This window comes from Polistes canadensis, unplaced genomic scaffold (assembly GCF_001313835.1).
Source record: "Polistes canadensis isolate GaletaPanama2010 unplaced genomic scaffold, ASM131383v1 scaffold_252, whole genome shotgun sequence".
Classification (NCBI taxonomy): Eukaryota; Metazoa; Arthropoda; class Insecta; order Hymenoptera; family Vespidae; genus Polistes; species Polistes canadensis.
This window is the reverse complement of record NW_014569799.1, coordinates 77,822-104,537: the sequence shown is the minus strand read 5'-3', so window position 1 is coordinate 104,537 and position 26,716 is coordinate 77,822. Positions and strand designations below refer to the sequence as shown.

General features: G+C 38.8%; 1 protein-coding gene across 1 annotated transcript in view; it reads left to right on the top strand.

Moving 5' to 3' along the window:
• Positions 1-26,101, top strand: part of LOC106790651 — a 50,711-nt gene extending 24,610 nt beyond the window's left edge. The window contains exons 2-3 of the mRNA XM_014755716.1: positions 13,621-13,724; positions 23,127-26,101. Coding sequence (XP_014611202.1) covers positions 13,621-13,724; positions 23,127-24,701 — 1,679 coding nt within the window. The 3' untranslated portion in view covers positions 24,702-26,101. The remainder of the gene's footprint in view (positions 1-13,620; positions 13,725-23,126) is intronic.
• Positions 26,102-26,716: the final 615 nt, after the last annotated feature.

Below are 26,716 nucleotides of genomic sequence, written 5' to 3'. Positions count from 1 at the left end.
TTTACATACTATACCAAACGTCTTCTCCCGAGGCCCAAGCCGATAAATTTGGCCCCGTTCTCATTGACATAATGTGCGTTGAGCCTTCTCCAAAGGGAGGAGTAAGACATCTACACCTACGCAGTTAAAAAAAAGAAAGAAAAAGAGGGAGAGGAGGGTTCAGATAACCTTTCTTGACTTATCCCGATCAAGAGTGTGTCGGCCAACGTACGCAAGGTCCGGGTACACAACGTTTTGGAAGACAATTCGGGAATTCTAATAAAAATGATAACAAATATTTACTTGCCTGACAACTTCTCCAGACAATTTTTCTTGGAATTTTATACAAATATTTATTTATAAATCGTCAGGCTTACTTGGAAATTTTTAGGCCACCCTCTATATCACTTTCACGAGAAATTCACAAGCAATTGCTCAAGTTTTACAGATATCGTAGCTACTATCAATGTACGTCGTATATGTATAAGTATACATGTAATTTCCGTTCATAGTCGAAGTCTATGATACAGAGTACGTTATCATCGAGCCAACACAAATACGAATGAAGCGCGCGCGATGTCAATGAACGCTAGCTCTTTTAGTTGTAGTCTTCTTTCGTTCCTGTAAAAAAAAACTTTGTATTTTTCTTCAAAATAACGATTACTTCGTATTAACGACACCCGCGCACATGTATTCATACATATATCTCTGTATACTTAAAAACGCATGTATTACATGATCACAAGTTCTATCTTTCTATCAGAAGTGGGCGTGAACAAAAAAATCAACACGTGGGATTTGTATGTTCAATCAGATAAGTAAGATACTATGATAGTCATGCTATTGTCATGGTTACTCTTTGTCTCTTTCAATTTCGTTTTTTCTTTCCCCCTTTCTTCTTTCTCTTATTTTTTTTTTTTTTTTTTTTTTTTTTTTTTTTTTTTTTTCCAGAGTAATGTACCACGTTTCGTTGGCCTAGTTTTGTTATAGTTTGTTAGTAGATCGTTCAGTTGACTTCAATGAAATAAAAGTTGCGTTTACGAAACGACAGAAAGATTCTACTCAATTGCATTCCTCTTATCAAACTGACCGTAATTTCGAGACTCGATATCTGCGCGGGAATGAACCTAATGTCAAGCCGAGTTCTTCAATATACGTTATCGTTATTTTTCCAATGATCTCTTTCTCTCTAACGTATTCTAATGTAAATATATAACTTAATGGGAATTTGTTTGAAAGTTGTTTTTTTTTTTTAGTTTTAGAGTTTGATTCGATCCGGCATTGATTCGTTGGAATGAACATCGAAAGTGAAGAACATGGTAGTAGCGCAATTTACACTTGAACCCGTTTTAAAAAGTATTCCGAGAAAGAGAGAGAACACGTACTCTGATAAAATAGCAAAACGCATCGAGACCGCAGAAAACGGGGAGACCACAGGGAATGAAACCGCTAACACACGCGAACCTCTCTTTTTCTTTATAAGTTAGGTTTTGCCTGGTAATCGTGCGAATCCATTAGGATTCCCCGTATAATGCCAGAGGAAGAACAGTAATAGTAGAAGGAAAAGGAAGCAGAAAAGAAGTTTGGTAGGGCATCTGTCGATGGCAGAGTTACAAAAAGGATCGTATAGTGGTGATGTAGTCCTCTTGCTGCTAACCAGCTCTCTTCCATTTTTATTTTCTCATTGTATACCTCGTAAAATTCGCCAGACTGCCAGATAAACATCAAAAGAATACTTTAGAAATCATGGAAAGCTGATATCCGTAAAATAAGGGCCCTGTTATTCGAGGACGTTTCGGGGACCCATTTATGGATTAACCCTCGAACAAACGCAACTCTACTCCCTTTTCTACACTTTTTCTTTGTCTTTTTTCTTTTCCTTCTTTTTCGCTCGTCTTTCGAAAAATCTATGGAAGCAAATCTAACTTAACTCAGGCTATATCTTATTCATTGTCTCTGCGGTTGACGTAGTTGTTCCCTCTTCCACCTGGCACGAGCAAGCAAATATTAGGAAATTCGATCACACCAACATCCTACTTCATCGATGTGTTCTTTGATTTTGACGAATGGCATCTGCGGGTATCGTTGATCGCATCTGCCCCAGTTTCTTTCGTCTTTCATCTTTCCTGATCCATGCGATATCTCGAAACTGATACTCTTTTATTCGGGGGGGGGGGAACTAAAGTTTTCAATTAACCATATCAGTGTCAGTGTATTTGATTCCTTCGAATAAACTTATATCAAAATTGTAGTATCAAAATAGTAATGCCGAGGAATTACTAGCAATGACTGATTTTCGGCTTTGACGTTAACATATATACATAAAACATGTAGGCACTTTGGTGCGTTACTAAAAAAGATGTCATCACAATTGAAAAGGTGTATCCCTCACGCCCCCGACAACATTTCTACCCCGCCCCTTACAACATATATGGATAGAATGATTATATACCTTTCGTATAACTTGTATACACCTTCCCCGACTAGATTCGAAGATATACGAATGAGTTAGTAGAACTGACTTGACTCCGAGTGTAAAGATTTAACGAGAGACATCTAAAAAGAGATCGTAAGGTGTATCTTCGATAACCCATAACATAGATACCATAGAGAAACAATAAATATGGGGATAAAAAGTGTCGACATTTACGATTGCATACTGTACTTAACTTATTTCTACATTCACCAATGAATAGCCTAAAGCAGAGGTGGCCAACTTGGAACGCATTGGACAAATATCGTATTGCAAACTTACATATACTTATTCTAAGGAAGTAAGTAAAAATATCAAATTCATCTTGATATTTTTCGGCGTACATTAATTCATTTAATTAAACCTTTTCTCTTCCCGTCTAATCCATCGAAATCCTATTTCCGTTTTCCATCTCCAACCATGAACGTAAAAAAGTATAAAAGGTGGTGGGAATAGTATCCGTATGGTATGTTTATAAAAGCTTTCTAGGTTGGCCACCCCTGTCCCAAAGGAATGAAACAATTGCTCAGACTTCGTATATTCCATTGCGGAACCAATAAAGTTGAAGTCGTGGACTTATTGGACAATATCTCGAATCGAAATCTTTTCTAAAATGACTACAGTCATTTGTTCGAAATCACGTCTTATTTTACAACTTTTATGAGCTCAGTTATTCGAACGTTATACACATATACGCATGAACGTACATACGTACATAGTAGTAGATAGGTTGGCTTTTATAGATCGTCTCTTGGCAATTTCGCGTAGAGAAAACGAGAACGTAACTCTAACTAAACGTGGGAGTAACGAAGGATAAGAGGGAAGTACCGATGAAACTAGTTGATCGGTCTTTGCTAGCTAACGATTTAACAGTGCGATTTGTATAAAGGGTCTTATCTTTTAAAGGGCAATTAGGTAGGGGCTAGAATTAGCCTCGTATCTTTGGTTCTCACCGAAAGAAAATAAGAAAAAGGAACGAAGAGTTTCGCAAACGCGTGTGGCCCTTCGTAAAATTCTCTTCGGCTCCAGCCCCGGCTCCAGCCCCTGCTCCACCCTACCATCCTACTACTTCTTCGGGTTGTCTCGTTGAACGCTCGAATGATCATACATCATGCCTCAAAACTTCCCCATACAAAACGTTCCCAAGCGAAACGTTTCTCGTGTACGAAGTACCATACACGAGGGTAAGGGAATACCAAAGTGCTGGTATGGCCTTACACTTTATTCGATAAATCAACGTCCTGGCAAAAGATCGCCGCCCGTCGGCAACCAACCAACCGACCAACCATCCGACCAACCAACCAACCCCTCCACCATCGATTATTCCGATAATGTCATAATCCGCGTGGAACGGAAGGTATTTTGCGAACTGAAAAATGATCTTTCTTTCTGGTATTACTTACTTACTTTTCTACCCCAACATCATTATCGGCTATTGCAATTTTTCTTATGGAGAGATTGATTTTCTATTTAAATGGGGTTCACATTTCTGAACTTGAAAGGAAAAATCTACAGGAATCACAAACTGTTGTAGGAAAATAAAATAAAATGACCCCTTGAAACGTCTTAACAAGGATCAAGATTAAAACATTCTACCTCGAGACAAATATCAGATTAATCGATAAAGAGAGATTGAAGAATTTATCAAGATATGAAATGACACCTTCTCCGACCGATCATCTTAACTTTAAAAGAGGAAAAATCCTCCTCTCGACCAGGGTTCCCAATCTATCTCTTAGTCGGGAAGATATATTTTATTATCCAGGAGACTGGTGGGATATCGTATCGTGGGCGGGTGTAGAATTCTTCCGGCCACCCCGTAAGACTAAAGAAATCCCAGACGTTTTCGGTACCCCATAAGATTGGTATCGTTCGATTACACGGCGGGTGCGTTTTCGACACTTTGCCCAGCTCTTTTTATCGTGGAGAAGGCAAGAGAAAAAAAGAAGGGAAAGGAAGGGAAAGTCTTGCGGCATTTCTTCCATCCGCTTCGTTAATTAGCAAGGACGAGCTGGACTCGGTAATTGCTCGTCTTCGGTTTCACGGTCTCCGAGGAGATAACATGGGTAACTTTGAATCTTCCTTCCCTCCCTCTCTTTCTTTCTTATTCTTTATATAGGAATATGTTTTTTATTTCGTGGGAGAAGGGAATGGGAAACGTCGCCATGCGTCATAAGTTTCTCGGTGTCGGCTCGGTGTCGGCTGATACGCCCTCTAAATCAGCGTTTATTGCAGTTCAGCTTAACGCGATGCCCACTTTCGAGAAGTTCATTCTGATATTGGTAAGAAAGAAAATACATTTATCCTGTTGATCCTTCTTCTAGTAGTATTCTCTTCAGACGTCAAAAAACTCGGAATATCGATTCGAAAATTATCCGACTTCGAATGGGGGAAGGGGACTTTTGTGTTTTCTTTTACAAATTCCATGGAAGCTTCCGAAACAAATCGAGCGTTTTGTTTAACCACCGTGTTATTAGTCAAAAAAAGACAACAAGAAAAAAGAAGTAGGAATAGGGCGAGGTAAATTTGTAGAAGAAAGGATCTTTATACCCATGTAACCACGCGTTCCACGAGCATGTAATCCTCATCTTTCTTCTTTTTCTTCTTGTTTTGTGTATCTCTCAGCAGTATCTCGAAATATTCCAAGTGTTGGAAACTCTTCTCTTGTTTTCCTTCCTTTTTTCCTTCCTTCCTTCCTTCCTTCCTTCCTTCCTTCCTTCCATCCCTATTTCATTTCCTAAACGAATGAACTAACTGCCGATGGATTTGCAGCGGTCATGGGACACCGCTAAGTCGTTTCAGAAAGAGAAACTCCTTTATCCAGTTAATTAATTACTCAGTGGTACGTACCGATTTAGCGTCGGCCTATCGGCTGCTAAATCACGCTTGGAATTTTTATAGTTCCCTCTCGTTTCCTCTCCTTTTCTATCGTTTTTCAGCGCAGAGTGGTTAGAGGTAAAGCTATTACTAAACGCATCCTTTCTTCCTTCCTTCCTCCCTACGAAATTTCTTTCGAAACTCGATCGTCGTATTTATGTATCTACATGCGTCAGGGGACGCGTGTTTCACGTGTCGTTGTTGTTTCCATAGGCGCCTACCAAAAAGAGTTATGTTAGCTTGCGGACCTTTAGCGGCACAAATTACCCGAGCAAAGAGACCACGCCAACGACGATTTATCACTACGTTTCCTCCTCCTCGTCCCCCTCCTACTTCTCTCCCTCCTACTTCTCCTCCTCTTCTTCGTCGTCGTCGTCGTCGTCTGTAAAAACCCTTTCTTTTCCTTCTATTTTTTCTGCCAGGTTTTAGATTTCTCCCAGCGTGAATTTTCGTACTACCGTTTTCGGTCTTCCTACGAAAATTTGGATCCTATCCCATAGTGTTAGATAATTTTGGACATTTTGCAAGTTATAATATCGAAAATTCAAATAAATGAGAAAATATATACAAAGTCTATCTCGAAAGAAAGATCCATTATAAATGTAAAACATCATATAAAATTCTATTATTAAGTATTAGCTAAGGAGAACAGAGGGTCCACTGAGGATCTAAAATCTTCGTTGAAGTCTTACTAGAGTTGAAGTAAAACTCGAATTCCGGAGCGCGAAACTTCTTCAATTAGTCCGTCCAAATTCATCCCGGGCATCGTTCCAACGTCTAGCACGAATACTCGATGAGAGAAACGAAACGAAACGAACAGAAAAGAGAGAGAGTAGAGAATAGAATAGAAAGGAAAGGAAGAGAATAGAAGAGAGGCCTTTTGAGAAACCTTTCCAGCATCCAAAACGATCGAAAATTCTGATCTAAGTAATACAAAGCTTCCTACTTTCTTCCATCCTCCCTCTCATTCATTAAGAGTCCAACTAATGATCCCAAATTTACCCGTTCACATTCCAAACTAATCTTCCACGGAAATTCAAGCTACCCATCATCCAAGTTTTTCCTATTTTCCTGCAAATATGTGTGAAATCAGTATTTTATTGATATTCATATCATTTACCCTTCTTCCAAAATGATTTAACCCTTTCACCAATTCCCATTCATTAGGGAATTCATGAGGGGTAGTTTGAAAGGGTTGCAACCCCTTTATCATAAAACAATATGACAACCATTTAGAGAACATGATCATATTTAATATTTATTATATAAGCGTAAAGGGGGGCTTGTGACTTTTCATTGGGAGACAACGACAAGGAACTGTCCGTACACATACGCACATATGTACATGTATGACTAAGAACATCAACAGGCTCTTCTATTTTCGTCTTCCTTCTTTACGTCCGACGAAGAAGAGCGTTCGTGTCTCTGACTGCAAAGACGAAAACGAAAACGAAAACGAAGACGAAAACGAAGAGGAAAACGAAGACGAAAACGAAGAGGAAAACGAAGAAGAAGGAAAAAGCACGAGGCAAGCGACACTTCGAGTTTCTCCGTCGTCGTGACATAACGCGGCCGTCGGGTTAGTGGCCTAGTGGAAAATTTCTAATATTTCATATGTAAAGCCAACAAAATAATATAGCATTAAATAAATGATTTTAATTAAGGAGAGAGTAGTTTGAGGGTATTGAAGGGTAATCGTTGTTAATGATTTTGGATCCGGATGAATTTTGTCTTTCTTTATTCACGGTCATGTTCGGATTACGATCTGGTCGTGAAATCCTTCGAGGCCCCATAACTTTCGGATCTAATCAACGTCTTAAAGCGACAACAAGAGTAACGGGTGTAGGGACTATGCATCAACCTCCACAGTTATTTGTCCTCGTTAAAGTTTTTAGTTTCCACTTAACCCGAACCAAGATCAACGCTAATTTGCTACGAGATACGCTTTCTTCTTATTATTATTCTTCTTCTTCTTTCTAGTGAATGAGAGAAACCGAGAGAAAGAGAAAAGGAAATATTCAAGAAAGGTTTGCTTCAGAGTCCGGACATTTTGGAATTTAATCAGATGAGCATAAATTTGATCGGGCAACATAATAAATCGTTCTATTCCCTCTTTTTCATCGATTCGAATCTTTCTCTTTCTTTCTTTCTTTCTTTTTCTTTTTCCCCTATCCTTTTCTTTTCAACGTCATAGTACTAAGAAAAGATTCTGACGTAATTGCATATATCAAATGTATCCGCTATCTCTTTTTCTCTTCACGTTTTATTCCTTTTTCCTCTACCGTATAATTCCATGACTTATACGTAAAGCACTCCAACGATAATCCTATTAGCTAATTAGTAATTAGTCTCATTAAACGGTCTTAACGATCGATTACGTAAACAAAAGTGCCGCTCAAAGATATCTTCTCGTTTTATTCGAAAAAGTATAACAGCGTACCGCGGGCGTTCTTCGCACATTTGCATAGTCAACGATTAATTATTTATTTTATACAACTTTTCTATCTTTATCAAGTCTCGTATCCAATAAGATAAAATGAATCATTAATTACATAAACAAGAAATATTTACATTTTTCCAAACTTATTTTAATCGATGCGTTTGTCTCGAAGACAAATCTTTATATAATCCATTTTTTTCTACTCAAACTTTTCCATGTAGTTTATTTTTCGTTGCTCGTTCGTAGCACCACCAATTACAGGACAACTTGACAATCTATAAATTGTTGACAATCTAAAAATGAAAATGCAGTTCCTGTGCGAACGGAAAATTCAACAAAAATTCAAATTAATTACATTGGCTTTGACGTATATGCGCCAGTTATGCGTGGCCAATAAATCGACACACTTTTTTCGCCTTTATTTGCATAGAAAACAAAAACCTCATTGATTTATTGGCCAACTTAATAGGTTTTATCTAATGTATGATAATAGACCACTAAATATTATGTTATGGCAGTTGATTAGAAATAGATAATAAAGAAAATAAAAAAGGGGGAGGGAGTTTGTCTCGATATGCGGAAGAGATCGTTAAAACGAGTCCATTCGTTAGTTAATGTCCGGCTGTCTAATGGCAATGGTGCTAAATTTCTTCAATGTCCGATATAAATCCGTATGAACGTAATCTGCGATTACGAGAAAGTTGTAACTTGCGAGACATTGAAATAGGAAGTAGAGGAAAGAAAGATAGATGGATTAAAATAGAGAAAGAGAGGCGTGCAAGAGAGGCGTGCAAGAGAGGCGTGCAAGAGAACCGTGTTAGAGTCGTGTTTTCTCGCAGTAACTTACTCGCTAAAGTTATGGGGAACGTTACAATAGAATTCAACGAATGTTTGTTTTCTCCTCCACGCGTTTCTTTTTTCTAATCTTTCTTTGACCCTCTCGTTAATGTTCTTCAAATCGAAGTCGCGAAATAAAGATCGCGTGGTCGGATATTAAAACGTGTGCCAGTTGAAATCTGTTCCGAGAAGAAGCAAAGGTCGGATCGAGGGGTTCGCTCGTATAAGCGTGTTTGCGTTTATAGGCTTGTAGAATCGCGTGTACGATTTGGCACGTATTCTTTTCTCATTGGAAATAACACGGTGATGAGTTGAAAATAATTTCAATCTTACGCGTACGTGCCTAATTTTAGATAGAGGATAGATATTTTTCTTCCTTCTAACAATAAAATCATAATACACAAAATGTCAATGTCTTATTTAATTCAATATATATAATTTTTTATTTATTTCTAGACACATAAATTTGGATTATCACAAATATATTATGATTTATTAATTATACAAATTTGATACCGTGAATTTCATTGCATTTAGATTGCTATCAAGGCTTTTGCGATTTCCTACTATTCGTTTCCTGATGTAATCAGAAATTACTTGGGGCTATCTCATGCGAGTTTGCCATACCCGATGATAAAAAGTCTTTAATTACGGACGTATCGGTTTACACAGGCGCTCTAATTGGACGAAGTTAAAACGACCAGATTCTCCTTCTCTCTCTCTCTCTCTCTCTCTCTCTCTCGCTCTCTCGCTCTCTCAGTCAGTGGACTCGTTAAACATTATCCAGAGTAATACAATATGCAACGAATGCGATCGGGCCAACTGGAAGAACACCCTACAGGAGCTCAGAGAAATCAAAGGAACTGAGATACGAACCAATCCAGTTGGTTTACTAATTGTACAGGGTGGTCCAAGTTAACTACATTTCATCCCATATCTTTTATCCAAATGTTAACATTCGTTTCGTGATTGTTCACCCTGAGAAAAACTACATTTTATTGATTTTTTAAGTTTACCTTGTTTCATCCCAATTTTGTTCTTCGTAATTCGCAGTTAGCACCGATCGTAAAATGAAAATTAATCTCGAGGGAGATCACGAATTTGAGAGCGGATATTTATCAATTTTGAATATTACTTTGTTCAGAATTTGGAGTTAACGAGTTTTCGGTCGTAAAGCAAAAATTTAATGAAAATTATGAACCTTCGCGAATTGAAAATTGATCCTTACAAGATGAGAATTTTGGTAGGTGTTTTTACTCTTTTGAGTAGGATGAAAAAAATGTACGCGAATGTATCGTTAATCCCCGATCGATTTCTTGGTACATAGGTCGATACCGTTATGGGAACGATCGCATGTAAGTACATGGCACCTTTCTACGTGTATGTACCGATACGAATACGTTTAACGTCTGTATATGCGTTAGTATTTGTAATTCAGTGATAGGCCATCGAACGAGAGATGAATGTCGGCGGGTTCATTAGTAATTACCACCGGCACTTCCCCCACCATGGTATTATAATGACGGGGTAATGAATATTCCATGAGATTCGGAGTGTTTTAAAGGTGTCCTTTTAAAGACGTCCACGAGTATCGAAAGTTAAAACGAACGAGAAAGAAGTTTTCTCAAGATGGATTAAGGATTTCTCATCTCTTTTTATAAGATTTCAGTTTCTTCGAGTTGATGTCTCCATTTCCTCGTGCTTACATATATGTACACGAGTATATATATATGTAGACGATCGATCCGGAACAGCATTCCTCTTCGTCTCGTTTAGATCTTCAAATTCTTCCTTAACCCTTTAAGCTCTGCTGCAGCCGTATCATTTGTTGCGACTGCTAAGTGTATGTATTTAAGGAAACGTGTTTTCAAGATCGACATTTCGTTCCATTCGCGCAACTATGCATTTCATCCTATCGTGCAATAATATTCAACATCAAATAATATTCCTATGGAAATTTCAATGCAGATCGAAACTTTTTATACCAAGCCAAATTACATATTATTCAATCATTTTTATATATATATACATAATAATAATAATTATCTTCTTTTTAGTCTGCGCTGCTTACTACGCGTGTCGAACATTGTTCAATTAGAATTTTCGATCATTTAACTAAACTATGATTTATAGTGTCGAATAAATGTCGACCACTTCTCTAAATAGGGCACCCTAAATGTCTTCGTGCTAGCAGGAACTGAGTCTTTTATCGAACAACATTTCAAATCAAAATAAGGGAAAACAAGTTAGAAAAGTAATAGAAAGAGAACGGATATAATAAAAGTGGAGGCGAACTGTGCGTGAAACGATGCAGGGACTCAATTAGAGCCGCTGACGTTCGTTAACAGGAGGAGGTCGTTAACTGCACTTTGCTGTGGTGCACTCGCATCCGACTTGCAGGTATATATACGTTAAATACACGCGCACACGAGAAAATATCTTCAGTAGTATGGCGGTGTATACTTAAAACGATATATCTTCCAGAGTGAGAATCGGAATCTTTTTCTTCCAGCTCAAATTCTTCCATACCGATTGCAAAAAAAAAAGAAAAAGAAAAAGAAACAAACAAAAACAATATGGTTGCTCGTTTCATTCTATCGATCAAGTCTATGTAACGCGTGATTAGAAAAATATATTAATAATCTACGCGATATTTAACAGTGTACCGAAATGTTTCATTATGCCTCATAAATAATCATTATAGTCTTTTTTATACATTAACTTTGATCACTTTTTTATTGGATGAAAAGAATCTGTTCCACCTAAATGATATCATTGATCTTTAACGACACATCCATTTACATATATTTTCAAACTAAATTACGTCGACTATATATTTATATACGTATACATTTATATATAATACAGCACATATACAACCATAAACCGAAGTAGGCTATTGTAATTTATCGCACACTCGGCACATTAATCTTTAATATATTATATATATATATATATATATATATATATATTCATCATGCTCGTTAATACAAGGTATGCGGAAAGACGGGAGGAGGGAGGCAGGGGAAAGTTGGTAGGGAAAGAAGGATCGAACTGGATTTCTTCGCGTCCCTTGTTCATTTTTCGTCGTTTTAAGAAGACCAAATAATTTATCTAAGATTATAATAATCGAGAGAGGGAAAAGTGAATAGGTATATGCGTCTTCGTCGCGTATACAAATGAAATGAATAATTGTATCGATAAATGGAATGAGCTGACGAGTTTGGAGAAAGATTTGAAAAAAGAAAGGGAGCTCGGCGGAAGTTTCGGTATAATAAGACTGCTGAAGAAAAAAGAAATATTAAAAAAAATATATTTATTATATATATTTGGGAAGATAATGTTATCGTAAAATCTGGATAAGTTTGATGGGACGAATCGCGTAAGTTGATTTCAATAAGGCGTACAATCATGTAAGCTCCAGCGCCCTTTAGGAATCATGCCGCACCGATTAGCGGGTTCCCTCTTCTTAACATCAGTTCTTTTCATACTCTCCCTTGCAGTATAGTACGGATCTGTAGATCGTAATAATACCCTCGAAGGAGATCCTATCATCATCGATTTTCCAAGCAGATGGTAGGGATAACTAACGGCAGCCTGTATTCTCCCGGCAACCACGATTATTTCTACCTAATTGTGCTTAGAACAGCTTGTTACCTCTAGATCTCTTTCTTTATCATCGTTGAAACGAAGATAGAAAGGGATGGTTGTTGGCTTTAAACGTACCGCTGAGTTCAACTATCTTTCTCTTTCGCGTTGGTACTCACACTTATGGGTTCACCCTGTTCGTCTATAACAAGGCCGATTTCTCATTGTAAGCACGCGTCTTACCGCGCCTCCTCCGCCATTTTTACGGACCTTCTTTTAATGGGCTCCACTTAAGCTCGATCTAAAATAAGAGAAAGAGAAAGAGAAAGAGAGAGGGAGAGAGAAATAAGAATGTAACATCGCATTACGACACTGAGTTTTAACGATTCTTTCTTCTCTCCTCCTATACTTTTACGAATCATACTTTACCACGCTTACCACCGCTATCATCAAGGATTTATCGAGAAAATTCTTTGACGACGTTCATTTGCACCGAATGCTACACGAGTTCAAATTACGACGAGATGTTTTTCCTAAATTCTCGCCGAAACTTATTATAAATTCTATAGAAAGTAATATTAACCGCGCAAGGTGACCTAACAGTGAAATAAAAAAAAGAGAGGACTAGAGATATTCAATGAAATATCTTCGAAGGATGTGTCATGTCGTTAATTTCATGTCGTTAATTTCATGTCGTTAATTTCATGTCGTTAATTTCATATCGTTAGTTTCGCGCCAAGATCTATAGATCTTTTTCTTAACGGAGATAAAAGAGTCGAAATTTTGCATGTCTAAGAAAGTTGGCACAAGGATCATCATCCTTTGTATCGATTCGTTTCTCCGACAGTTTGTGTTTTTCTCATTTTGCTGACAAAATTCACGACGTACAGGGTGAACGTTATTATTTTATTTGTCTTCTTAAGGTAAGACGTTGACAAAAGTATCTAATTCTCGTAAATAAAACTTGTTATAGAGAGCAATTATGTTAATAATATTTGATCCCATATGAAAGAGAAGAAAGCAGCCCAAGGTTCGTAAGTATTGGGGAAAGGTGTGTTTAAAAATAAATTATTGGCAGCATATTTAGGACCGAGGACCCCCTAGGTAAGGACTTTTTGGAAAGAAAATCTTTGAATATCTTTACGAAATATTGGATATATTTAAAAGGGATAAAAATTATTGAGCCACCCGGTATATTCATAAATATATAAGTATATTAAAAGACTCTCGCGCGCTATTTGGTAGGCATAATTTGGTAGGCATAATTTGGTAGGCATAATTTGGTAGGCATCATTTGGTAGGCATATTTGGTAGGCATATGGCGTAAGCCTTTTCATATTTTGTTTCTCGCATATTATATTTTACATTTTTTATATCGTATGATATATATATATATATGTATATATATTTTGTTCTCTCGTTGTAGCGATTTTTCAAAGGATGTCGGTGTCGAGAGGTCAACTGAGGATCCAGGGTGTCGCGACTTGCCTTTACCTCTGTATGGATTCCTGCGGTCTGCTTTATGGCTCGGTAAGTGAAGCCGTCCATTGAAAAACTTGCACTTTAACTTAACGCAAGAAGAAAAATATAGCTGATCTGTTCTTCTCGGTCTATTCGAACAACAACAGTTTCTTTTACTCTCTTCTCAACATTCCCCATGAGGATAAATCCTCTGCCACGCGACCCTCTCTCCCTCTTTTTCTATCGTAGTCGCGTTTCGAACAGAAACTTTAAGTACACTTAAATCCTATCGAGAAAATAACTGATGGCTAATGTTAAATTCTATGGATGAATGAAGTTTGCTCAAGGTTTCTACTACTGACATCAAATTCCCTGCTTACCTACCGTTTATACATTTACCGTTTATACATTGGCTGCTCTATTCATTTTCCAAGATATTTCATAAAATAATAATATTTGACTAATATACGAGATGTTCATGTTAATTAGCTGTAAACGATCGCTTCTCGTATTTTTCTTTTTTATTTGACTTTTACGAGATTCTCATGTTTATTAGATGTAAATAATCACTTCTCGCTCGTTGTCCATTTTTTACATTTGCTCGCGCGCGGCTAAGATATTCACGCGCACCAGGTGTCGGGGGAATGTGTCATTTTATTTACATCATATTTTTATACAAATTCGTTACTTTTAAATTAGATATGGATAGTATTTTTGTCAAATATTCAAGAGAAATTGGAAACGTCAGGCCTGGAATAATGCGTGTATTCGTATGAAGTTGGTATTTGAAAGGAAACGGAAAGAAAGAGAGAATAGAATAACTGGATAGAGTTGTACGCGTTCGATGTAAAAGCATCGTCCGTCCTCTCTTTGATTTGCATGTACCGTTTATCTTGGTTCGACCGCACCACCGTTTGCTCCTTTTCTCGCCGCTAAATCCATTTGAAAGTGTCCCTTTTTCTACTTCCCTTTTTCTACTTCCCTTTTTCTACTTCCCTTATTGTACTTCCCTTTGTGCACTTCCCTTTTTTCCTGCTATCCCTCTTATTCGCTTCCTTTATGGTATAGGAAGGAACGCGGTTACTTTTTTCGAGACGACTGCTGCTCCATTATTCATACAATTAAGCATCCTTCGCCTCAAATATCGCGATTCGTCCTGTTATATAATTATATACCTATTGTTATTCTATCTTGCGAAAAGATTCGATCGAGCCATCAATAAAATTCAATCTTCCACCGGTGTCGAAATTTATGGAGACGAATGGAAGAGACAATGGCTCGACCAATAAAAAACCATTGCCATGGTCAATCTATTAACGAAGCGATCAACGAACCATGCAAATTTATAAATTCCTCGACAAACAACAATGTTGGGACACCCTATATATATATATATATATATATATATCAGATCGGTCTATAAATCTTTTGGAATACTTTAAGAGAGCTCTATTCGATCATGCGTGAAATTTGAACTCGATTAGAAACGGTAGTTCGTCCTCGAACTGTTCGTAAAGTTCTTTTCATAAATGAACACGCTCGAGAGGATTCGACGAGTGGCTTTTCTACCAACGGATTCAAATTGACTGTCCTCCCTATTGACACGTGCACGCATGTGTTCCTGCCAAGGGCCATAAACATCGAGGAACCTTGTCTCGATGAAAGCTCCTATCGTTCAACACCTCGAAGGGACCGTCAACGCCCTTATTTCCTTCCTTTATTTTTCATTTATTTGAAATTTTTGATCGAGTTTAGTACGCGTGTACGTAGAACTCCCAACTCGTATTTAATAGCATGCAAGACAAACATTCGAAGAAAGGAAAAATATTGAAATATTCCCATCGAGTTTATAGGAAAAAAATCACGCGTTACGATAAATTCTGACAATAAATTACAATAAACGTTCGATCTCTCACTCAACCGAGAAAAGGAAAAAGAAAAAACAAAGAGAGCTAATAAAAGAAAAAAGTAGGGGGGAAAAAAGATGATAAGTTAAAAGTTGCTAGGTAGGCTAAGGGTAAGGGGGGGGCAAGAAAGGGAGAAGAAAAGTAACGTGGAATGCGAAGAACTCGGCGGTCGATCGGCGTTTGCTAGTCAGGAATCTCTCTCACATGCGAGTACTACCACACATACGCGAACGGTAACGAGAAAGCGAACGGTCTGATTATCCGCTTACGAGATGCAAATGGGCCACTTACACTCGGACGGAAGTCTCCGGGCAGGTATTACGTTATATCGAGAATAGATCCGAAGGTCGTTCGAATGCCGTGAACGTCCCCGCGATGATATACACACGCATATGCTTATATATATATATATATATATATATATACTGGGCGTTGCAAAATGATTTGCCCCAAATTTTGATAACTTAATAGGAGGGGCGAGAGCGGTGGCGGGGGCGAGAGCGGGGGCGGGGGCGTGAGGGACACCAAGTACGAAGGTTCTTTTATTAATAAATATGTGTCCGCTTACGTGAATCGTTTAGCAGCAGCCGAGGGAGTTTGACCAAAGGAAAAAGTGAAAAAGTTGGAAGGAAAAATAATAGAGTTAAGGTTTTGCGGCACCCTGTACCTAATCATTCCGTCTATCTACCTATGTGTCCTCCTTTGCTTTTCCATTGGTTTTTTCCTATCTCCCGAAGTGGTGGTAACAGATCGAGGAGATTTCTACTTGGCGACGATCTTCTTTCACTAACGATCGTCGCGTGCTCGATCGGCCGATCGTTAACTCTCTACACGACTCTCTCGATCTAACGTTTATTTCGATTAGAAAATTTCTAACCGATCATTAATCCTCTTCGCGTAGATTCTTCGACTTAACGAATACCTTGATTTACTTTTTTTTTATGTCTTTCCCATTTTTTTTTATGTGCACCTACTTTTTAAGGGTTCTTATCTTCTTCTTTCTTTTTATTTTTGTTTACTCGGGAAACAGGATTATATAAATTTCAAACGAGTTACGTGGCTCAAAGCGAGTCTCTCTATTTCTCTCAGTTTACGACGACAGAGTTAATTGAAAGTTAGCATCAATGCGCGTGGGCTTAGCTGATAAAGTGGATTAAGTCGTACACGAACTTGAAATCTTATTACGGAAATCTGATGTGCTCGTGTTAATAGCAGGCTTGCCTATACTCCTGTGCTTCCTATATATGGGGGAGTTACGTGTTAGTTGGAATTTGACTAGACGTTATTAGAAATTCTAGCAGGTTTAGTAATCTTGGTAAAATCAAATCTCCCTATTCTTATTTCTATTACTATTATGTTGCTTTGGGAAACACGTTTATTTGTATTTCAATGGAAGACTTAAACAAGTTTTGCACTTGAGTCGAAAAATTCGAAATAGCCTAATTTGTCAGCTCGTCTTTAGTAAAACGAAAGAATAATGTTAATCTAATCGAGGAACTTTTTGGAGGAGATGGAAAAAAAACGTATTCGAATTGGGCTTTGGCTAGCTTTGAAATAACAACGCTAATCGTCTCCGTCTTGTTAGTTGATACGTTCACGTAAATCAGTTCCATGGAAGCTCCCTGAAAATTGGGAATCCGTTGGAACCTGGTCTGTACCAAAAGATAAGATCTCACCTTCTCGTTGAAACACATAGAAATAAGGCGAGGCGGTCTCTTTCCTCAAGGATTTTTCGCCATGGAATGGGAAAGGAGCGCGCGTTGCCCCGGCTAATTATCTTAAATACTTCATTTGTACTCGGCCAGAGAGGAAAGGATTGGAAAGATTTCTTTCCCCAAATTACTCTCGGCATCTCATCAAAGAACGATCGCCCAGCCCCACCACTCGGATTAGATAAAGGTGCCTTTAATTATCGCGCCCACGTGAAAGGTGTCTTCGTTTCTTTTTCTCTTTTCCCTTTTGATTTTCAAAATAAATACAAAATATTAGATTACGGGAGAACGCGAGAACCACTGTACAACGTCAAATTCCCAATCTTCTGAAGGAAATAAAAAAAAAGTATGCGAAGTTAAGATGTATAAAATAAACATAAAGCACTCTTTATTGAATGATTTGATGATCATGTTCGAGACACGCGAATGGCTGTATTTGTCAAATTCGATAAATAAAATAGAAAAATTGGAATCATTAAAACGTATACCTTTAAGATAATCAATTGGATGGAACGATCGTGTTAATTCGCGCGTGTCCCTGAGGTATCTTTATTTTTCTTGTTTCTCTATCGAAATAAAGATAGACGAGAGGAAATAAAAAGAGAGAGATAGAAAGTGAAAGTCGAAAACGTTGGGAGTAACGAAAAGAAGCGGAGAGTTGTTAGGATGGGCAAGAACATCAGCAGTTAAATCCACCCACGCGATCGATAAATAGACCTGGTTACGGTGTTCCTCGATGATCCACGGATTTCACGGATGTAGAAAATGCACGAGAGTAAAGTTTATCGCGAAGAGGAAGTAGACGTATATAAATTAAAGAAGTTTGGAGAGAGAGAGCGAGTCACGTTGAGATAGGGAAACGTTGTTTAACAACGTTAGTAGGAACAACTTAAGAAGAAGGAACTCCTCTCGGCAACCTCTCGACGACAACTTTCGATTCCACCTATGTACTTAGGTATAGGTACCAATAAAACGAAACGCCTCGAATAAATATCTTGGGATACGCGATAAAGCTCAACGACTTTCGGTACAAACTTGGAGGATGAGTAGTAGTAGTAGTAGTAGTAGTAGACGAAGAAAACGGAAAAGAGCTCGTTGATTTTCTTACGATTATAATCGATTATAAAAATCATCTAACTCAACTAAGTAATGACGTCTAACATAGAAGGACAAGTGGAAGGATTTTTTTGCTTGTCCTCTTATCTAAGGATCCATGTCCTTGATGACAGGTATTTCGAAAATACAAGGAATCGAGAAAAGAAGCTAGGCGAGGGAAAAATAAAGACCCTCGAAGAGAGAGCCTTAAATCTAAAAAAAAAAAAAAAAAAAAGAAAAGGAAAAAAAAGGGAAGGCTCGACGATTCAATGACGCGTCAAACAACAGCGGGGGGTTGTTTTCCACAGTTTTCGGCTGACTTTCAAGTTTAATTGGCTCTCTCTCCCTCTTTTCATTTCTTTTTATCATTTCGAGGTGTCACATAAATATTATAATTCGTTCGTGTCACTCCCCGATAGAGTTGTATGTTCTTTCCTAAAAAGAGAACAACTGGTAGAAATGAAGAAATAAAGAAAGAAAGAGAAACCTATCGACGATCTTTCAGAGACATATGTGGAGTTCCCATGGGAGATACTTGCCAAATGGAAAATCAGTGTGTCTCTTTACGGACAAGTTTTACTCTTTGGAGAGAAAAAAAGGTGGTGGCGTGCAGGGAATACACCAAATGGGAGGGATCAGTTGAGAGGATCAGGAGAGACCACCCTGACAGAAAAGTGTCGATCAATCTGGACCATCCGCGCCTCAACCCCACATCCCTTTCACAACGCAACAGAACTTGTTCTGCTTTTTTCTCCCAACATTTATCCCATAAAACTCTACAGCGTCTACACGAAAGATTAATACGTCGTCTACGGGGGATGATTAAATTACGTTATTCGTAGAAAAGAACACATAGCGAGAAAGAAAATGTAGATTTTCATTCTGAAAGATTTATTATTTTTCCACCGGTCGGCGTATAAGTAGCATTTCTACCAACACGATAAACATCGTTAGACCCAGCGATACATCAAACACCGAGAACAAAAATCTATTAATCTGTTCAAAAGCATATACCGACTACCTTCGGAAAGAGATATCTTTGGTTATTATTTTGCTTTGTTTGTTAGGCTTATAAAGAGAATCTAAAGATAGATATTCAAATATTCAATAAAATCGGGATGATTAAAATATTAGAATATACAACCATCTTGTTCGGCGGGGTAGTAGGCCTGAACGTAAAAACTCGTAAAACCGTAGAAATAAACGTGAAATCGGTGGTAATTAAAACTAACGATATAATGATCGATAACGATGTTATTCGGCAGCGGAATAAAAAGGCATAAAAAGTTTGTTTTTATAATGCAATGGGTTTGTAATTGAAAAATAAAAATTGAAAGATATTATAGCACGCAAGGATTGTATACTTGGTTCGCGTCAGAGATAAATAGTTTGGAAGGTGGTCCAGTAGTGCGCCCTGGAACGAAGAAGACGATGAAGAAGACAACAAACAGCTTGTGGCTCGTGACTGAGAGCGAGCAGTGGGCGTTGAAGAAATGCCTCTAAATAATTTTCAGAAGAGGAGAGATGTCTCTACGCTGGTCACTGGCCGATGCCATAACTCCAAACCCCCATGGGGGTTCTCAAATCTCCCTCTCCGCCATCGGAAAGTGCATCTTTCCGGGTGTAAAAGAAAATATGACGGACGGACGGACGGACGGACGGGTTTTCGACGAAATCCATTTAACGTTGAATCCAATTAGTGATTTGTATAAACGAAACGTTAGATCGAGCGGTTCGTTTAAAGGTAGTATCAACTAGAAGACAATTGGAAAGAAGAACCACTGAAGACTCGCAAACGATACGTCTTGTTGTATGGAAGACGCTGACATCGTATTTTGCTTGGTTTACGAGTGCGGTTCCTTTAAACGACAAGAAGAAAGTAAACTACACGGGGGTTTGTCGGTGGATCGTCCCCCCAATCCAGTGTGTTAACTTAGACCCGAACAATCTATACGAGATCGTAATTTTCAAGCCTAAACGTCGTCAGGGCGTCCGTTAACACTTTCGTTATCCAACCGCGTCAAAGTTATTGGACACGTTCCTTAGAAATGATTCCGTGTGCGTTAGAACTTGGTACATTATCGAATAATATATTCTATCCATAGATACCTCTGAGAGATGGCGTTACACTCGACCAAGTCCTTTCTCACAAAGGCTATCATCGAACCAATAGGCTCCCACGGATTAAGTATAATCCTAATCGTGGTCAAATGGTGTCGAGAATAAATCGACTTACCAAATCCAATCCCATGATTTACGATTATTGGCATGGCGCGTGTGGTTAGTTCCCCATATCCGGCTTCCAAAGCATCCAAAGCTATTAATTTGCTAATTCGATTAGTTCTCCTCTCTTACTTTACAGGTTGTCCGGTGGGGTTAGCAACGGCGCTTGAACGATTAGGATGCCGTAAATCTTCGACTCTCCGTGTCATTTCATTTGCCAAAGACCGATCGTATATCTCATCTCTTTCTCTCTCCTACGAGAGCTGCGGAATGAAAAGATCTTCCTTTCTTTTTTTTTTTTTTTTTCTACCTTTTGCCCTTTATTTTGTTCCTAGTAGAAGGAGGAACATTCGTATCATCCGTTTAACGAGAAACCAACCCGATTAGAGATCGTTCAGCAAATTATTTCAACGCTTCGGTAATAATCATCGCAGTCGGAAAGATTTCAACTGATTCGTAAATTGTGTTACGCTTATTACCATCAACTTGATGATTATTATACCTCGTTAATAGCGTGAGAAAAGAACGCTATATAAGGTTACGATGAGAAGAATCTTATTCCTCGATAGTATCCCTATAAAATATATAATCCCTTCTCCCGACGCGACTGTTGCGAATCGAGGAAGCCTAGGAAAATCTAGCATTGGAAATAATCATTTCCGTAATAGTCGAGTGTGATAATAGCGTGGCTGCCTGGGTGCGTTTAAAAGAGATCCTAGGATCTAGTTTAAAAACATTTATTTATTCGGTTTGTTTCGATTGTCGCCGGGGAAATTGGCAACCGCCGGTGCTTTCCGATACTTTTCCTTCGTTTGATCGTCGTCGTAGATAATTGGCCTCGAACGATTTCGTTCAATGAAATTCATCCGAGTTCGTGGAATTCCGGCTGTTGCTCGATTCTATGTAAAAAAAATGAAACAGAAATAAAGCGAGCAGTATTCCTTGGAATTCATCCGTCGAAGCAAAGTTGTCATTCCTTCTTAAGGAAAGAACGCATAATCCTTAGCCGTTTCCTATCCGAGAGATCAAGGCGTCTCGTAGATCTTCCGTGTCGAAGGTAGAGTAGCCTTTCGCGTAACGAATGACACGCGCGCGACTAACTAAGACAGCTTCTTTCTCTTTGACGAACCAGATTCAATGGTATCATAAGTAAGTATACGTACTACACACTTCCCTATCTAAGATTCCACCTGCAAACTCGGAAAGATTTTCTTTCATTCTGAAGCTTCTGCTCTTCCGTTGTTGTTTTTTGTTGTCGTTGTTGTTCTTCTTTAAAGATACTACAAACTTTGAGAAGATCAGAAACCAGATTTAATTGTATACGTGTCTAGAATTTCCCTTGAAAAGAGGAAAAAAGTGATAGCAGCGAAACCTCTCGTTGGGTGCAAGTCTCGTTTTTGGAAAGGTTCGTTTTTTGCGAGCCGATGCGACGACTCGAAAGGCAACAAGAAAAAAAAAAGGAAAAACTAGAAGTAGGTCTCTTCATCCTTATCGAAATTGCATTTCGCTGAAAAAACTAAAGTTCTTAGGGGGTCCCTGTTTTTCTCTTGAAAGACAGCTCTTACGAACCACTAAGGATACTTTTATGAGTTAAAGTATCCTTAATGGTTCTCTAATAATAAATCCGTCATCGAAGGGCTTACCGCGCATAAATTTTCTGTCGATACGCGGCGGTCCTGGCCCCGCTATGTCAACTTCATTCGTTCCGATTAACCGCAGCAATAAGGAAGAAGAAGCGGCGCAACGTTGAAAACTATCCCGTCTATCCGTCCTCGTGTTTCTATATATAACCGTAGAGATTCTAGTCGTCTGAGTCAGTAAAAGAGACAAAAACGAATCGACACAAACGTTCGACAAACGAGAGATTCGACAAACAGCCCGACACCGAGTGCGGACCCGTATAATTACATCACCAAACGCGAATAGAGAGGGACAGAGGGAGAGAGTAAAACCTACAACTCGTTTTTTTCTTTCTTCTGGAAAGGAGCGATCTCAATGAAAAGATTTCTAACAAAGCTATTAAATTCCGCTGCATGTCCAGGGATATCTCTTCTTCAAAGAGAGAACAATGTCCTGTGTTTTTCTGCCCCGTTAAGTTGCAACAAATTGTAATGGTACAAATTGTAAATGGTGTATTCCTCTTTCTTTCTTTCTTTCTTTCTTTACGTACAAGGTCGGAAGGAAGGAGAAGTAACGGGTTGAGCGAACACAATGTTTCTAATGACCCTTCATTATCATGCCGGTATCGCAAATTATAGTTTCAAGTAAAAAGAGAGAGAGAGAGAGAGAGAGAGAGAGAGAGAGAGAGAGACGTAAAACTCGCTTGACTATAGAGAACCTTGGCAAGGTAAGCCAGTAATTGCACAATGCCATATTAAATATCGTTGAACTTATTTCGCGTGCACTTGCTCGTAACCAACGTTCGTAAATATTGTTTCTATTATAAAAAAGAAAAAAGAAAAAAAAGAAAGGGAGAAAAGTTAAAGTTAATCCATTTAGCCTAGCTAATCGTACGTTGATGTTTCTTTTTCCAGCGGGAGTACACGGAGGACTGCGTGTTCAACGAGACGTTGGAACAGCACAACTACAACACGTACAGCTCGGTAAAATGGTCGACCGGAAAGAGGACGCTCTACCTTGGATTAAATCGTCGCGGACAACCGAGGAGGGTCCAAGCTAAGGATCATACGCTCGGTAGATTGTCGACTTACGCGAGGGTGCTCACGCAGGTAGCACCGCCGGATCGAGTGGAAGCTCTTCAAAGAAAGATGTTGGGTGCCGAGCACAATGTCCGCCATCGTCACGGTAGTCATGCTCAAAGGCAACAGCATCGGCATCACCAGGAATCCCCCCAGGGTGACCTGAGTCAGCAGCAGCAGACCGTCTGCCCGAATCTCCCAGCCCAAGAGAAGGATGGTAGAGATAAGTTTAGATGTCGCAAACGTAAAAAGAGAAAGAAGAGAAAACGTCGGTGTAGACCCGGGGAGAAAGTTGGTCCGCAGTGTCAATTACCGGAAGGCCGAGAAACGTCGTCGTCGTCGTCGTCGTCGTCATCGTTATCTGGGGCAACCTGCGAGGAGGCTGTCAACGAGGAAGCGTGCAAAAGGCAAGCCCTCCCCGCGACCTCGAAGAAAAAGAAATTCCGGATAGGTGAGGAAAGCTCGTTGGTGGAAAAAGGTCCAAGGGAACCAACGACGACGACGACGACGACGACGACGACGACGACGACGACGACGACGAGGACGAGGACTGGCAGCAACGCCACCGAGACGGAGGACGCGTCAACGCCGGATGTTCTTCACCTGAGCAACACCACCGCCAACGCCCCCGCCAACGCCCCCGCCACCCACGAGGACGAGGATGAGGAGGAGGAGGAGGAGGAAGAGGAGGAGGAGGAGGAGGAGGAGGAGGAGGAGGAGCTCCTCACCACGAGCATCGGTAAGAACCTTGAACAAGCAACGTCAAAAAAGTCAAACGTCGCCGGCACCATTAGTCAAAGTAAAAAGCCTGATTTGCTGGACGGAAAGAAGAAGAAGAAGATGAAGAAGAAGAAAAAGAAAAGGAAGAGAGGTCCCGCTTGGCCAAAGAGGAGGAGGAACCCGTTATCCAGGAAGAAGGAGGATGGCGGGGAGGAGGAGGACGAGGCCGAACCCGAGGGCCTGGAAGAGGAAGAGACGAGAGAGGAGGGCAAGAAGAAAAGGAAAGCGATCGCGGAAATGGTGGAAAGGAAAGATCATCGTCTACGATTGAACGAGCAACAGAAGGAGGGGATTGTAGCAGGGAAGAAAAGGGAGCCAGTCGGGGAAATACCGTCGGTATCCGCGACGAACTCCTCGCTTTCCTCGTCCTCGTCCTCTTCGGCCTCCTCCTCGAACCGTTCCTCCCCCAAACGAAAGAAGAACGCCGCATCCCAAGTAAGACGAAAACTCGTGCAACAGAGGGTAGTGGTCAACGACAAACCGAAGCTGAGCCCGACAACGACCACGACCACGACCACAACAGTTCCTGAGACCCGGTCGAAAGATTTGTGGAATTTTGGTGGGTTCGTTAACGGTTCCTCTTTCGAATCTAACGCGACCACCGAGCGTTTCGAGAGACTGGCCATGTAAACGATAATTAAAATATTATTATGCGAACACAATAGATGCGTGGTGCATGTGTACATATTTATAGTCGATCTGCATATCTATCTTTTTTCGAATGACTTCCGCGGTTATCATCTTGGAACTCGATGCCGAACTATGCCTTACGCGAAATCCTAAAGTATGTCTCTCTCGCTTTATTTCTATCTCTACCTCTATCTATCTTATCTTATCCTCCTATCTTATTCTTCTTTCTTTCTTTACTGCAGTTAGACTTTTCTTGTCGAAACGTAACACCTTTCCTATGTAAAAGCGACACCATTTCTAAGATAAGAGAAAAGACTCGTTCCTTCGTTAACGACGCGCCATTCCCAAGATATTGCAATTGATTTAAATCATCTTCCTCGCGTTTATGCGTTATATTGATTAATGCTATATAATTATTTAACTAAGCATTTAATACTCTTACTTATTATGTAGCCTCGTAAAAGTCCGTTAAATAACATCCTTCCGAGTTATATCCTGATTCATAAATTTACAGATAACACGACGAACAAGGAAAAGGACCTCCCAAAAAATAATCATTTTCGAGTCGGTCATCTTTTTCTATTACATTTCGTAAATCAAAATCTTGATAACTTAGCAGATATGAAATCAATCAAACGAAAAGAATGTCGTCGGCATATCGAGAATATTTCTCCTAGATGGACGAAAATAAGAGAATAGGAGAGGAGAGGAGAGGAGAGAGAGAGAGAGAGAGAGAGAGAGAGAGAGAGAGAGAGAAATCGTCGTTCGGATATATGTCATAGATATCCTCGATGTATTTTTCAAAGCTAGTAAATTAGTCGCTTTGTGAAAGAACAGTTAATCAGAATTTCTCAAACGCTACTGTAGTAGAACTGCTGAGAATTAAACTTTGAAACGAAAATAAAAAAAGACAAAAAAAAAAATAGAAAAAGAGAGATAGAGAGAGAGAGAGAGAGAGAGAAATATAAAAAGAAAAAGAAGACGAAAGAAAGAGAAAACGCGTTTGAACGCCTAAAATTCCTAGATCCTCCGATCGTCTTCTAGATCTTTCAAACATGAGTCGTAAAAACGAATTGTTCGATCTAAAAATAGGATATTTATTAAAGACTTATTTATTGTAAAACAACTGCATAAATAATACTGTTATACCATCATCGATCATGCTTCCACAAGTATTTTACATTTCATCATCCTCTCTCTTATCCATGTTAACGGTGGATCGCAGTGTTACAGTGTTGCATCCAAACAACAATTCATTGCGTCTGATTGCTATGACAAATATTCGTGAAAAAGAATAAAAATAACAACGAAATATATATATATATATATATACTATATATTTGTCGCCTAAGCACGCTGTGTGTGTCCGTCATGGTTCCTTCCAATTAGTATTAAACACATAATCGCTTAACTATTTAATTTTAGTTTATTAATTTTTAATAATAAATAATAATAAAATAAAATATAATAATAATAATAATAATAATAATAATAAAATACAATTCGTCTTTTTACTCTCCCTTTGACGGGGTTCGAGGCACTTCTCTATAAACACCTTCTTCTCATTGTAGTTATTCGATACTACCCAGAGAGGTCGCGTAATAAACAAAAATATCATTATAATTATAATATTAATTAGAAATAATAATAATAATAATAATAATAATAATAATAAAAATATCTCTCGTACAAAATTTAAGCCCAAAAATGAAATTTCTTGTAATAGTTCATTGAAATCGTTATATTAATCGAAAGACTCTTCTTCTTCTTCTTTTTTTTTATCTACATGTATTATTTATCACGTTTCTGATTGGCTAGAACAAGAGGAACGAGTGGACTTAATTACATTGACATGATCTCTCTCCCTTTCTTTCATTCGCTTCCAGGAACTTTGATGAAAATTGGGTCACTTTTGTACAAATTAACAACATTATTCATTTTACGAAATACGTGTACAAGTGTGAGTAAATTAATTACATTGCACGAATTCCACATGATTCGAATAAATGAGACAG